Source organism: Rhodamnia argentea, chromosome 3 (genome assembly GCF_020921035.1).
Source record: "Rhodamnia argentea isolate NSW1041297 chromosome 3, ASM2092103v1, whole genome shotgun sequence".
Classification (NCBI taxonomy): domain Eukaryota; kingdom Viridiplantae; phylum Streptophyta; class Magnoliopsida; order Myrtales; family Myrtaceae; genus Rhodamnia; species Rhodamnia argentea.
The window spans coordinates 12,260,517-12,274,734 of NC_063152.1; the positions used below are offsets into that span (position 1 = coordinate 12,260,517).

General features: G+C 40.0%; 1 protein-coding gene across 1 annotated transcript; it reads right to left on the minus strand.

Annotated features, from left to right (window-relative positions):
* Window positions 1-1,148: 1,148 nt before the first annotated feature.
* On the minus strand, window positions 1,149-2,859 carry LOC115753790 (protein GRAVITROPIC IN THE LIGHT 1). The gene has a single exon (XM_030692601.2). The coding sequence runs from the start codon at window positions 2,624-2,626 to the stop codon at window positions 1,214-1,216; it is 1,413 nt and encodes a 470-aa protein (XP_030548461.1). The 5' UTR covers window positions 2,627-2,859; the 3' UTR covers window positions 1,149-1,213.
* Window positions 2,860-14,218: the final 11,359 nt, after the last annotated feature.

The window sequence follows — 14,218 nt, forward strand, 5'->3', positions numbered from 1 at the left end:
TGCTCAATAAGAGAAAACCTAGGGTTTTTTGTGCTCTGAGAGAGAGAGAGAGAGAGAGTTACGGATATTCATGTGCACTTACCACATTAGTTGAGTTGTTCTCATGGTTCATTCAGCGAGAAAGAGTTATGGATATTCATGTGCACTTACCACATTAGTTGAGTTGTTCTCATGGGTCATTCAGCTCATCAATTTCACGATAAAATTTGACGAAAGTTGACATAGGGTAAATGCGTCATCCATTTATGAGTTTGTGATTTTTAGTAACCCAAAAGCTAGTTTAAGACAAGTTTGTCATATGTGTGCCTTTTTGGGGTACGTATGTCATGCGTACACCAGTTTGAGATTTTCAATCACCCAAAAATTAATTTACAGTAAATTTGTCACAAGTTTACAAGTTTGAAATTATTCGCGATAATAATCCCTTTTTTTAAAATCTGGTTCTGGAGATTAGCAATGCGTGGAGGGGTTAGGAGGAGAAGCAGCGACGGGGGCCATCAGCCCTATCATTCGCTGGTAAGGGCTAAAAAAAGCTCACAAGGGTTTCAGTACCGAGTGGTCATTCCTAATTTTGCCACTAATGAAGGGAAGGAAGCACCGACGCTCAACGGGAATCGCGAGGGCTCCTCGACACTCACTCATTTGGGTGGTGGCGGCGGCGAGAAACGACATTAGCTTCGAGTATGTATTAGAAGTACTGTCGAGTATGTATTAGAAGTACTGTTGGGCTACCAAGTCGGATGCCAACGGAACAAATTGACTAGAAAAACTTGATTTGACGGAAACAAACATAAATATCGAATTAAGTCGAATTAAAGTTGAAGAACTAAATTGAACGTTGCAAAAGAGCGTGGAGATTATCAGAAATAATATTGTCGCTAAAATTTACCAAGTTATATAAATGTGTCGATGGACGTTGAGACATGCAAAAGACTACACCGCAAGAATTCATTGATAGAGTGATGTCGGATGGGGGCACTTTGTTTCGCGCCGTCTTTTCATGATCTAATTTCGTAAATTCGTCTTTAAAATTCCTAACATAGTAACGTTACCCGCGCGTGTCTCCGGAGCGTGCAACAGGGCGCGTGAGGCAACAGATCTCCTCTATTTTTTTCTTCTTCTTTTTTGGGTCGATAGATCTCCTCTGCTTTACACGTCGGAAAAACAGCAAATGTACACTTTTCGCCGGGACCCCCTACAAGCTACACTAGAATCAACTCCTCGCCGGAGCGCTCGCCGGCGGCGACAAGTACACTTGACACTGTATCACCGTCTTCCCGATCTTGAACCCGGGCACGACCGTGAACCCGACCTTCAGGTCCGGATCCGGATCCGTCGACGGCGGCGGTGGCGGCTGCAACAGGGCCTCCTCCGCCACGCACTCCATGAACACTTCCGAGAACCTGCACCCCCTCGCCACCTGGAAGACCCTGACCTCCTCGTCGAAGGCGAACGCGAGGCAGTGCAGGACCCAGACGCGCTTCGCCACCTCGGCCAACGCCACGAGGAACGGCGAGTCCGGCCACCCGCCGGAGCTCACGACCTTCCGGTGGTTCAGGTTCCTGAAGAAGGAGCACTCCATCTTCGCGTGCACGAGCTGGAGGTACTTGGCCTTCGCGAACCTCGCGAACGACGAGCTCGGGTTTCGCGCGATGAAGCTCGTGGGGCTTACGGACTTGAGCTTCTTGAACTGGTCGAAGAAGATTTGGCGACTTTGCTCCTCGATGGACGACGACTCATTCGCGAGCGCGAAGTTGGGGAAGTTGAAGCCCTCAAAGATCGATTTGGCCACGAACGATTCGATGGCGAAGTGCCGGTGGCCCGCCTTGGCGAACATCGCTCGCGGCTCGATGAATCGGATCGCCTCGTCGAGGTTCCAATTCGCCGTCTCCATCTCGCGAACCATGGACTTGGCGAAGTGCTTCACAGAGCGTAGAGCGTAGTGAAGGACTTGGGCGAAGTGGGTCGGGCTCAAAGACGAGAGCTTGAAGCCGTCGAACAGCGGCAAGACGCCGCTCGCGTTGAGCTTCTTCTCCGACGACCTGTTCTCGGAGACGAGCTCGTCGAGCTTCCTTCTCCACGCGTAGATCTCCGACTCCTTGCGCTCCGCCTCGGCCTCCATCTTCTTCACCGTGATCTCGTACGTCCTCATGAGGCTCTGCTGCTCCTGAACCTCCGCCAGCATGAGCGTCACCTGCGGGGAGAGGTCGAGCTCCTTCTTGAGGAACTTGCGCTTCAGCTCCGAAATCTGCTTCAGCTCGTCGACGATGGCCTGGTCCGCCTGCTGAATCGCCTCGCTGTTGTACGGGCTCTGGGCCAGCTGGAGCTCCGCGTAGGCAGCCTTGATGGCGGTCCCCGACGCGAAGAGCTTCGCCGCCACGGCCTCAAGGACCGCCCTCTGCTTCGTCCGGGCGTCGTCGCTCTTGCGGTCCGCGAGCGGGTCGTCGTGCTTGACCTTGTCCTGCGACGCTAGCACGCAGATTCCGATCCCATTGCTCGACCCGATCCTCGCGGTCGCGGACGTCCTGAGGTTGATGACCCTGTGCAGAGTGCGGGCGAGTCTGCTCTTGCCGTGGCTGCTCTGCGCCGGTCTGTGCCTCACCGCTTCTTCTTCTTCTTCTTCCATCTAAACGGGGAAGAAGAAGACGGGACTCAGAGGGTGAAAAGGACTCTGCAGTCGATCTGGGTCATGCACAAGAATGGTGGGGTTTTCTGGGGAGGATGGAAAATGCAAGAAAACCAGAGACGATTTTTCCCGGGAAACAGGGGATTGGCAAGAAAGCGTCAAGAAAGCGAGGATTGTAATGGGGGAAAAAGGAAAGCAGAAAACTTTGACTAAACGTGTTATCAGATAAATAGCAGGTGCATTAAAGCGCGGGAAGGGAAAAAGATGAACAGTCTCGTCCCCGACTTACAACAGAGGATCAGAAGTCAAGGCATGGACTGGCACAGTGCCACTGCTGCTACAGACAGAGCAAGAATTCTATCCGGTGGAGAAGAAGTTTGGTCCACGATTTCCACTTTTCTGAGACAGAGCAAAAACCGGATCGATTTCAATTTTTTTTTTCTTGTGAAAAATAAATAAATTAAAAATATTTTTAAAAAAATAATTATAAAAAAATTAACAAAATTAATTAAATATTTTGAGCGATACAAAAAAATTATTTTTAGACATAAATTCGTGTCCTGCTCATAAGAGTGGCCATGTTAAACAGAGTGTAACATGGAAGCTTTCTTTTGCAAACATGCCCATAGGGGCCATAGCCAAAAGAGGGACTTCGATATTTGAAATCTAAGCTTTTATTGGGCAACTGCGGTGCAGAATGCACCACCTGGGGTCGGAATGGGGCCCACTGCACCATTTTGATTGATGGGTGTTTTCCAAGAAATGGGGCCCCTCCATGGGGAGGGGGCGGGGGGACCCACCTGATGCAAACATTATTTTAATTTTAATTGACTTGTTTGGCTGCTTGACTGCATGATAATTAAGGATACCACCATGCCTCATCAAGTGGAATTATACTGTAAAAGTATGGAATAATTTAATGGCTGTAGTGCAATGCAAACAAAGATGACTCTCATTGCAATTAGTGCAAAGACAGATACTAGCAAAAAAAAAAAAACAAGCATGAATAAGTTTGACATGCTTGATTGGTAATGATGCAGCTGTATTGTATATTCACACACACGCCACATTTTAGAGGGCGGCCGGTTTCGGGTTCCGTGCAAGCTTCACTCGAAACCTAAAACTTACCCCGAAACTTAGAACCCATCCTGTCACGGATTCTAAAGTCTACCTAGGTTCAACCCGTATTCTTGATTGAACCGTTGCAATGAATCATCGACTTTAATGACCACCATTTGCTACTTTAATGCATTGACCACAACTCATATTTAGTCACGCGAATAAATATGAAGCATTAAGATTAGCCATAAATACCGCTGAAAATAGAAGCTCGGTCTAGTGGTTTTATATACGCAACGCAGGATCTTGCGAAGACGTATACCAAGAAAAATATAAAAACTTATTGTGGGTTTCACCTATCCGAAATCTGGAACCTACCCGTCGAAACATGTTCTCCAATTTTTAGAACATGGAACCTCGTCTGCGTACATTAGAACATGGAATTGGAACTGTTCTCAATGGGTCCGATTCCAGGTTTCAAGTTCTACCTTGGGATATGCTCACCCCTACTACATTCCAAACTTGAAAAAGTTGTCCAAAAATCCTAAATTTATTGTACCTTTTCCAATTCGGTTCTATTTTTTTTTTTAATTTTAGTAATTCAATCCTAAATATTCTCATATTTTACCAATTGAGTCAATCGTCCAAAGTTCGATATCGAAAATCGGCGATATTGACGCCGACCATCTTATGTGGCACGACTAGAGCCGACGTTGATGATTTTTAATAATATTTTAGTAATTTCTCGAACTTTTTATTTATTTATTTATTTATTTATTTATTTGCTTTTTGGTTTGAGTATGAGGGAATACTTATGTTTTTGTTGTTCTATGATGAATGGTACGTGGGACTTTACTTATTGCGTCTTCATTTTTCAACAGTGGAACTTGTTTCTTTTGAATGATAGTTGCTTCTTGGGATGGATCAAAAGGGGTCAGTGCTATGATCATATGTAATGTCGCTCATTGGATGACCCCGACCTCAGAGGATCAGGGCCATCCATGTCCCCAATCAGGCCTCCAGACTGAGATTCTATTGCTGTCCTTGTCGAGTTCTTTTAAATAGTGAATTACAGACATAATTAATCAGCTAATCCAACACAATTTTGAGGCAGGGGAACCCACTAAGCTAAGTAATTTTCTAATGAAGGAATTTTCTGTATGTTTCCCAATGTCTAAGCTTTTCATTCCGTACGTGGCCTATATATGAAGAATGAAAATGCTTCCCGATATTACTTGTTATATACGGTACAATTTCAACTGTAGATCCACACATCATCACTATGTGTTTTACATAAATCACTCATTGATCGGGAGATCATGTAGTCAGAAATAACTGACTGTCTTATCGGGATGTCGGGCTAGCAACTTCCAATGATTACGTGGATCATGACGATGCTATGATATGTGATATGTGCACAGTGCATGTGAGATTTTACCATAATCACAATGTGTGCACAATCTCAAAAGGACATAGGTGGTCTCCATATGGGATATGGATATTTTATCAACCCTTCTCACGGACAAGCTGCATGCGCAAAAATAAACTAGGGGCGAAACCAACTCTCATTCCATGTTAGAATGTCCAAATCAAGAGAGACTGCATGTAGAAGTGAATATATATCTCGCAAGCAAGCGATGCGGGATATTGTGATAGATGTAACAAATTATGGTAAAATACGATGGAAGGAGAAAACATGAAAGCCGGCGTCCCGCTTGTCTCTCCTTATATGCTTTCTAAATGAAATGTGATGTGAAGTGATGTGAAGTTTCCCCAAGGACCTATTTTGCAGACAAAGAACAATAACCGGAAAGAGGATGCCTTGTTTTCTTCCTCGTCTTGGAGAGACAAGCAAAGCAAGAATGCTCAGCTAAAGATCACTGCTCACTTTATTCACTGAAACTCTATAGAGTCACCACATAAAAATGAACAAAATACTGCAAAATAGAAGGGGCGGACAAAAACCGAAGCGATCGAAATCTATGTGCTTTCTCTTCTTTTCTTTTCTCGCCGCTCAAAACTTCACGAGAGCTCAAGCCTCCAGGCAAAGTTCCAAAGTCTTTCCAGATGAACTGTAAAGTTTTTGAATGGCTTGCCGGTTGGCTCTTGCGTTTTATAATGCCAAAAAATCACCAGCTCAACGCGTGCATGAGTAACGAGGGAATCAAGACCGTAAGAAAATTATTATTGGTTGTTCAAAGCATCTGCACAGCCCATGCCATGCATTGAAGTCCCGAGACAAAGAAAAAGATTTGACAAAATTGAGGTACGGATTTTCTAAAGAACACACTAAAATCAAGAAGAGAGAAGATTATCTATTGCGTTTAAAACGCGTATGTTATGTCAGTTTGAGATCGTGCGAGACTTATCTACTATTATATCGACGCAAGCAAGTACGATGTGAGACTCAAGACGCATCCAAAATGCATATATCCTTTTTTTTTAATCTTATTTTGGGGTGTCATAGAGATCAAGACTAGTGAGTTCGGTCGAGTCAAGTCGAAAATAATTCCATTTAAATTGACCCATTTAACCTGCTTTGATCCATATGCATTCAATATAAATTTAGTGATCCATACTTGGCCCAACCTGTACTCAACTCATATTACTAAAACACTTCTATATTTAAGTAAATCTAGAAAAAATTCATACGCAAAACGAGGTGAGAGCAAAGAGTGAATGAGCGAGAGAGAGTTATGAGTTGTGTGTAAGTAACAGTTGTGAACCAATTTAACACACATATTATTCTCGACTTTACCATTCTAAATGTATTTATGACCCGTTTAGTAAATACAATCAACTCATATAAAAATTTAGCCCATTAAATATGAGTTAAGAATGAGTTTACGACCCGTTATGACAGGTTTAATCAAGACATACAGAGAGATACTTCATTTATGGAAGAACGGGGTAAATTTAGGGTGGGACGTGTTTGCCCTGAATTATTTATGAACATCACTACCCTAAAAGGATATAGATTGGCCTTCAACTTTTAAGTATCACAAGCATCTCTCGAACTTCCTGTAATAAAATATGGTTCTTCAATATTTATGCAGACAAAATGAAAAAGACTAATCTAATCACATGAGCGCATGCAGACGCATAGATTGGTGTAACTTGGCTACTCTAGTATATATTTGATCCCAGCATCATGGGATAACACCGAAGCCCCGGCAACAACACTTTGAAGAGCAGTTAGCTCTCCATATGTTCAGTAATAGTAAACCATCTTTCTCTTTTATACTGCCCCAAATTGGGAAAAGTGTCCAAAAAAAAAAAATTCTAAACTAATTACGCTTGTACCAATTCGGTCATAAACCTTTCAATTATATCGGTTTAGTCATAAACATTTTGCATTTGCGCCAATTGAATTCATCCAGTCAATTTTTGCCAAAAAATCACCGACGTAGACGCCGGTTATTTGACGTGGTACCGTCAACGCCGACGTAGATATTTTTTATATAAATTTATCATATATTTTTAATAATCTTTTTGGTTTTTCTTCTTTCTTTTTTTTTTTTTTTTTCTTTACTCTTTTTTTTTTTTATTGAGAGCCCGTGAAAGTCACCGACCCTTGCCGGATCTGGGTCACGCAAGGGCCACTACGCCCTCACCACCAAGACCGGAATCACGCTCTGTAGGATTTGAAGCGAATCACTCATGTTACGATCTTCTACATCCTAAGTCTTCCCGTTATGTTATCTAGCCGATGTTCTTAATGTCGACAAGGGTCGTCAGCCCTTGCCTATGGCCAATAGGGGTCGGTTGGCAACCTCACCAACCTCCAATATAAAAAAAGAGTAAAGAAAAGGAAAGGAACAAAAGAAGAAAAAATGTTTTTAAAAAAATATTAAAAATTTATAATTAAAAAAGGCCCACGTCGGCTCCTGCCGTGCCCCGTAAGATGATTAGTATTCGCGTCGGCGATTTCCAGCCAAAGTTGACCGGATTGACTTAATTAGAACAAATATAAAAGGTTTAAGAATATATTGACACAATTAAAAGATTTATGACTGAATTGATATCAATGTAATAAGTTTAGGACTTTTGTTACACTTTTTCCGCCTAAAATTTTTCATATATTCATCATACAAGGCCCTAAAGTTACACATCTTCTTATTGTATAAGCATAAACGTCCATCACCATAGTGACGCACGTAACCTGAATATACGCCGAACGAGATCTACGATTTAGGCATGAATTCTATTGTGTTCACTAACCTTTTCTAAGATGAAGCAGGTTCCATCACGGTTAAAAAAAGAAAGTTGTATACACTCTTCATTGCATCTCCGGAGAACAAAATGAAGCCGAGCTTTTTCCCTAGAACAATTATACTCAGATCGGTTCGAAATATCGCCGTAACAATGATGTGATGAACTTTGATTGGCCTAACCGTAACACACCAATAAAATTAGTTTGAATTTACCTAACCTTACAAGTTCAACTTATCCAAAACTGTGACAGGTTGGAAGAGCCACCCTTTTAATTCTCCTCCTCTATTTCTTGAATCCCATGAGTTTCATGAACATATCTAGGACCTTACCCAAAAAAAAAAAAAAAAAATGAACATATCTAGGGTTTTTGTCTACAATTCATGGTATTATCTCGAATAAGGACACAAAGAACTCATCCAAAATGCTTTCGCCCTTTAGTCGTGCTTCCATCCAGTAGAGAATCAAAGTGCAGCAGAACATTTTTCCTTGGTGGGGACAGCTTTGATGTTTGAGCTTGTTGAGCCAAAACGAGCAAATAAGTGCAAATGTTAAACGTCGTCGACTCAAGACGCATTAGAAGTAGTAGCAATGGAATCGCTCGGGACATAAATGTCATTAACTTGCTGTGCTGAGCTTCTTCTGCACACTAGAAAATCCTGCAAATGTGGCAGCAGGAGCGGAGCGAGATGGTGCAGAAAAGGACGTTGGCCGAAAGGGAGATGTGACAAGAAGAACGATAGATGCGATGCGACGGAGTTTTCTGCGATTGTGGGACTCACCACGTACGTTTCATTCACATTGGACGCTCTGGGTACTTTCAAGCAAAGGTTCAAAGTTTCTTTAATTTAGAAAGGGACTTAGTATTTAGTCATTTTACTTTGCTTTTTTACATGTAGATTAGAATTTTACCTAAAATTATAGCGATAAAACACACAAATAGTAGATAAATAAGAGACCTGAAAAGATTTGGACTCGAGATTGGTTTGATTAGACGAACAATCACAACGAAATAAAGAGCAAATGTGAGAAAGAGAACTCGAAACCCAATTTCAACTTTTAATTACAAAAAACGAAGATTATATATAACTATAATTATTCATGAGCTTAAATTCAAACTGTTGCTATATATGATGTCGGTTCAATTAATGAACAATGAGAATGATCCCTTCTTCAACAAAGGAGTATTGGCCATGAAGGCGAAATTCCTCAAAAAGTTACGGGGATACTCCGCACGTTTTGTTTTGTTTTGTTTTTTTTTTGGCAACGATGCAACTAAAAAGGGAATCAAAACTCCCTAAGAAAATTAAATGTTCATGTCATATTGCTAAAGTTTGTTTCAAGTGGAACAATTATTGGTGATGAATTGGCTTCGGAATGTAAATGCTGCATATGTAGTTGATTCGACGTGACGAGTTTCACCTCACGAAACGCAGTGCCAAAAAAAAAAAAAACTTACAGGATCTCTGCTTCGGGAAAAAAGAAGAGTACCCTTAAACTTTTTGCAAAGGTCTCTGTCTTCATTTACCCATGAGTTGTTTATCTCTTTGACTTGTATCAATCAGAACTTCTATGAACTCAAGTCGCAAGACCGTTTCCCCTTTTTCATATAAGGTACAAGGACGTGCGAATCGAATTCAACTTAAGGCTCGCCTATACACATAACAAGCAATTATTTCCTCCATGTTGCAGCTGAACTCGACAGAGATATGCACTTTTCAAACAGCAATTAGACTAGAGAAATCTATTATCGTTCACAGAAAATTTTGCGCCTACTACTTTGATGAACCTCAAATTTTAGTTCTTATCTCAATTATATTTTTTTTCTCACAAAAAAACCTTTAATTTTCGATGCAGTCTTGATTCTACTCTAAACTTTTTTTGTCCCATGAAAAACCCAAACTTTAAGTCAAGTCTGAATTTACGCTAAACTTTTTTTTGTCTTATAAAAAACCCTTAACATTAGGTCCACTGTCAAGTCTACGGTAATTTATGTCTCATAAAAAATCTCAGTTTTAGGTCTAATTTTAATTTTATTCTAATTTTTTTATCTCATAAAAGATCACCAACTGTTGCTTGAGTTCTAAATCTGCCTCCATTTATCTATTAGTGATTTTGTGCTCGATCTTTGATCTATTGTGCTTGAAAATATTCCATTTCTTGCAATCAAAGAGCTTGCAGTCAAGACGCTCGAATAATTTGTGCTTAGGAGTTTTCCATTTTTTAATGTCAACGAGAAGTTTTAGACGGATGGTTAATGGTAGCATATGTTTTGTGACTCAAATAACAGTTTGTGTGTTTTTTTGTGAGACTGTAAGAATCTTATGGTAAAATTGGGACTAGACAGTAATATTAGGATAAAACCTAAAGTTGGAGTTTTTCATAGGATCAAAAAGAAGTTTTGGGTATAATTGAACATGATCAAAAGTTAAAGGATTTTTTATCGGACAAAAAAGTTTTACGGTAGAATTGAGATTGAACTCAAAGTTGAAGGTTTTTTTTTTTTATGAGATACAAGATAAACTTGAGATAAGAGCTAAAATTATTATTATATTTTTATGGTATTTGGCCCAAAAACTTGCATATACAAATGAGAGGTGTCCCATTAATATAATCTTTGAGTCATCTTGAATATCGTGAAAGCCTTTCTTATCAACTTCTTTTGGCTGGATCACGAATTCGATTTACTTCTGCCCTTCCAGGTCAAGCTCGAGGTGGAAGGCACCTCATAGGCACCTCATAGTCCCATCTACACGTCAAATTCAAAGAAACTACAGATTAAAGAGAAATTACAAGTGGGAGAGGGAGCCATCTAGCTTCAAAATGTACATCAAATAAACAAATTTAAAAAAAAAAAATTTCCTTTATCTTCGGCCTCGAGCTGCTAACAGCAATGAAAAGTTGACGAAGCTTCTTTCTTACACGCTTTAATGTTCAAGGTGTGGTCCACCACTCTAGACAGCATTATTATAAGTTATGTTCATGAGTGTTACTTAGTGGCCTATGTCTCTGTGTTTGTTTTGGTTCTTGTTCTTGCAGCATCACGAGTCCGAGCAATAAGACCACCACAAAAAGTTGTGTCATCACAGGTCGCATAAAATTTTGGTCCATCCATGCTTGAAAAGCTGATTAATTATTGGAAAACTTGTGTATGTGATCCCGTTGGTGTTAAATACCATCAGAGTGTGAATTTGATATGCAAGAGGGCGAATAGATGGATAGTACTCTCTATCTTTACATAAACTTTATATTAAAAGTTTGTCATGCCTCTATTTATCACATCTTAAGAAAGACCTATATCCTAATCATTTCCTCCTCTTTCTCCACTCCTCGACCATTTGCTGCCAAACGCGAGAGGACCACATTGTTTTTGGCTTTGTCCTCATCTCGTCCGGACCGGCACCCCCCTCCCTCCCCTTGTTAATGCCATTTTCAGGTGTGGAACACAACCGGCGATGGTGCTAATCACAATGAGAGAGAGAGAGAGAGAGAGAGAGAGAGAGAGAACTGTTGGTTTTCTTTTAATATGGATAATTTTTAATGATCAAAATGGTCCTCACAGGCAACATCTATCAGTAGGAAAATATGCACGAAAGCGATCGCACTTAACACCTTGTGTCCAGCTCCATTACTACGTGATGAATCTTGCCTGGGGGGTGAGAGTGCATGAGTTGGACATTACTAAGCTGCAATAAATAAAACTGTCTGAACAGAAAAGGATAACAAGTAGCTAATAGAAGCACGACAAACCACGCATATGTAGACTACTTGAGGAGCTCGAATCATGCGTGGGTGGCAAGCGCAAGAAACAATCATCAAGCTTCATTAAGAAACTTGTCCACCACTATTATTAAAAATGTGAATTCCGAGGGACCACGGGCACGTAAAACTATTCCTAAGTTGCATGCACAAGAATTGGAGAATATGATTGCCGTAGAAGTTGACTTGCAGGGCGTTGGGTTGTCCGACATAGATTGTGGAAGGACCCGATGGTTGATTTATAAATGTGAAGAAAAACGTTATCTTTTGAACTAGCTTTTGGAATAAGAAATGCCTAAGACTACCCAATATTGGTGTTAGCGCCCATGTCACCAATAAGTCCGGATATAACTGTCACACGGAAGAGATATGGGTTGTTGCAATTTCGACTTAAGACCCGATATGAGAGAAAGAAATTGTTGGGGTTGTCCCACATCGATTGTGAAAAGAGTTGGTGATCGATATATAAGTGTGAGGGAAATGCTATTCTTTAAGCATCCTGGATTCAACCCAAGAAGTTATCTTTGGAGTTAATAGGGCAAAATTTTGGTTTTGCTCTCTTATGCAATGATATTTTTTGTTTCTTATTTTAAAAAAAAATCACATAGTAGAATTACAAAAACCATACATTACTTTTCACCCCATGACCTCATCTGAATTTTACAGAATTGCCACTCCCTCGGCAATTTAATGCCCTCATCTGAATATCCAATTCCCTACCCGCCCAAGGCCCCCCAAATCAATTGGACTCTAAATTCAGCCGCCCACACCACCTCTACCACGCCAAATTGTCATCGGCCGTGCTTGACCTTGAGCTCTAAGTAGAGATGGCCGGTTCCGGTTCAGGAACCGGCCGTTGAAAATACCAATTCTGGTTTCGAACTGGAACCAGCGGTTCCGAACCTATTCATTCCGGTTCCTTTTTTAATTTTAATTTTTAAAATAATAAATAATATAATAAATATAATAAATTATAAATTATAAAATATAATCAAATTGTACATTATAATAAAATGTGGGGAAAAAAGAGAGAGATGAGGAATGAGCTTGAACTTAATGAATTATCATTAAGCGCCTACATATCTTTTTGGTGATAGAAGAATCAAAGCCCATATGGTTCTTTTACCTTTAATAACCCCAACTTACCTCATCGTCAATCGTCGCTACCCGTTGTGGTACCTGTGGCGGTGTTATCTCCACAATCCTCGCTAAAAAATTCATATTCTCGATCCAGCTCTTGGTGTCGAAATTTCGCTCTCGTCCAATCGTCGACACAAGCTTGAGCTTCCACGGACTCCGGGCTTGATCTTGAAAGGCGAGGATCCAAAACTAATCCTCCGGCGCTAAATGTTTGTTCAACCGCAATTGTTGAAGAAGGGGTTGCTAATATCTGGCGAGCGATGAGGGCGAGAACTGGGTAACCGATATGGTGACTCTTCCACCACTTTAGGATTTCGAAATTTGTACTATGTTCTGCATCACGAAACTCAAATTGAGTGGTTAAATATTTTTCTAATTCAGAAATACTACCCGTTGCCCATTTTTATTTTTTTTTCCTACTCTTGAGCATATTATACCCTCTATCGAGTGAACTACCACCTTCGCTACGTGAGGCAGTAGATTGTAAAGATCCAGAATCACTTAAACCATATCTACTACAAAATTCTCCATATAATACTACTATAGATTCTTTAACATCTCCTTGTATATTTGAAATATCTATTGAATCTTCCAAATGTAAACAATCATGACAATACACATTCAAATAATCTAATAAACCGTCTAATTTAATATGTGGATAAAAAATAATACCAACTAAATAGACAAGAGAAATTTGCAAATAATAATGCAACCATTTTTCTCGCATTACTAAAATAGTTCGAGCTAATTCAGTATCATTTTCATATTCACTAAAAATACTACCAATATTAACACAATCTATTAAAAATAAATGCGTAGTAGGATAATAAATACCAGATAAAGTCTTAATAACATCATTAAAAATTTTCAAAAAATCTAAAAAAATTTTGCAAACGTCCCAATGTTGTGGAAGTAAAGTAACTTCAGGAATATTTTGTGAAATAAACATACATAATAAATCTTTGTAATCAAAAGTTTGCCGAAGCAACTCATACGTAGAATTCCAACGAGTCGGAATATCTTTTGGAAATCTTCTTGCCCTTCTCCCATGTTGTTTACAAAATTTTCCCCATGATTTCATAAAATGGGGACGACTCCATAAAAATTTAATTGCACCCTTTATTGAGGCGAGAGAAGTGTTAATAGTTCGTAAACCATTTTGTACACATAAATTTAAAACATGGCAAGCACATCTAATGTGAAAAAATTGTCCGCCAAAAGCGGATTTGCAAATATTTTCTATTTCGGGAATATAAGCGGTATTTGCGGCGACATTATCAAAACCAATTGAAAATACTTTATTTATCAAATTATATTCTTCTAAAACTTGCCTAATTATTCTATAAATATTATGAGCCGAATGTCTTTCATCAAAAACTCGAAATGCAATAAGTCTTTTTTGAATAGTCCAATCGTCACATA

Coding starts and splice junctions, on each gene's coding strand:
- LOC115753790 (XM_030692601.2), bottom strand. CDS start 2,626: ATGGAAGAAGAAGAAGAAGAAGCGGTGAGGCACAGACCGGCGCAGAGC.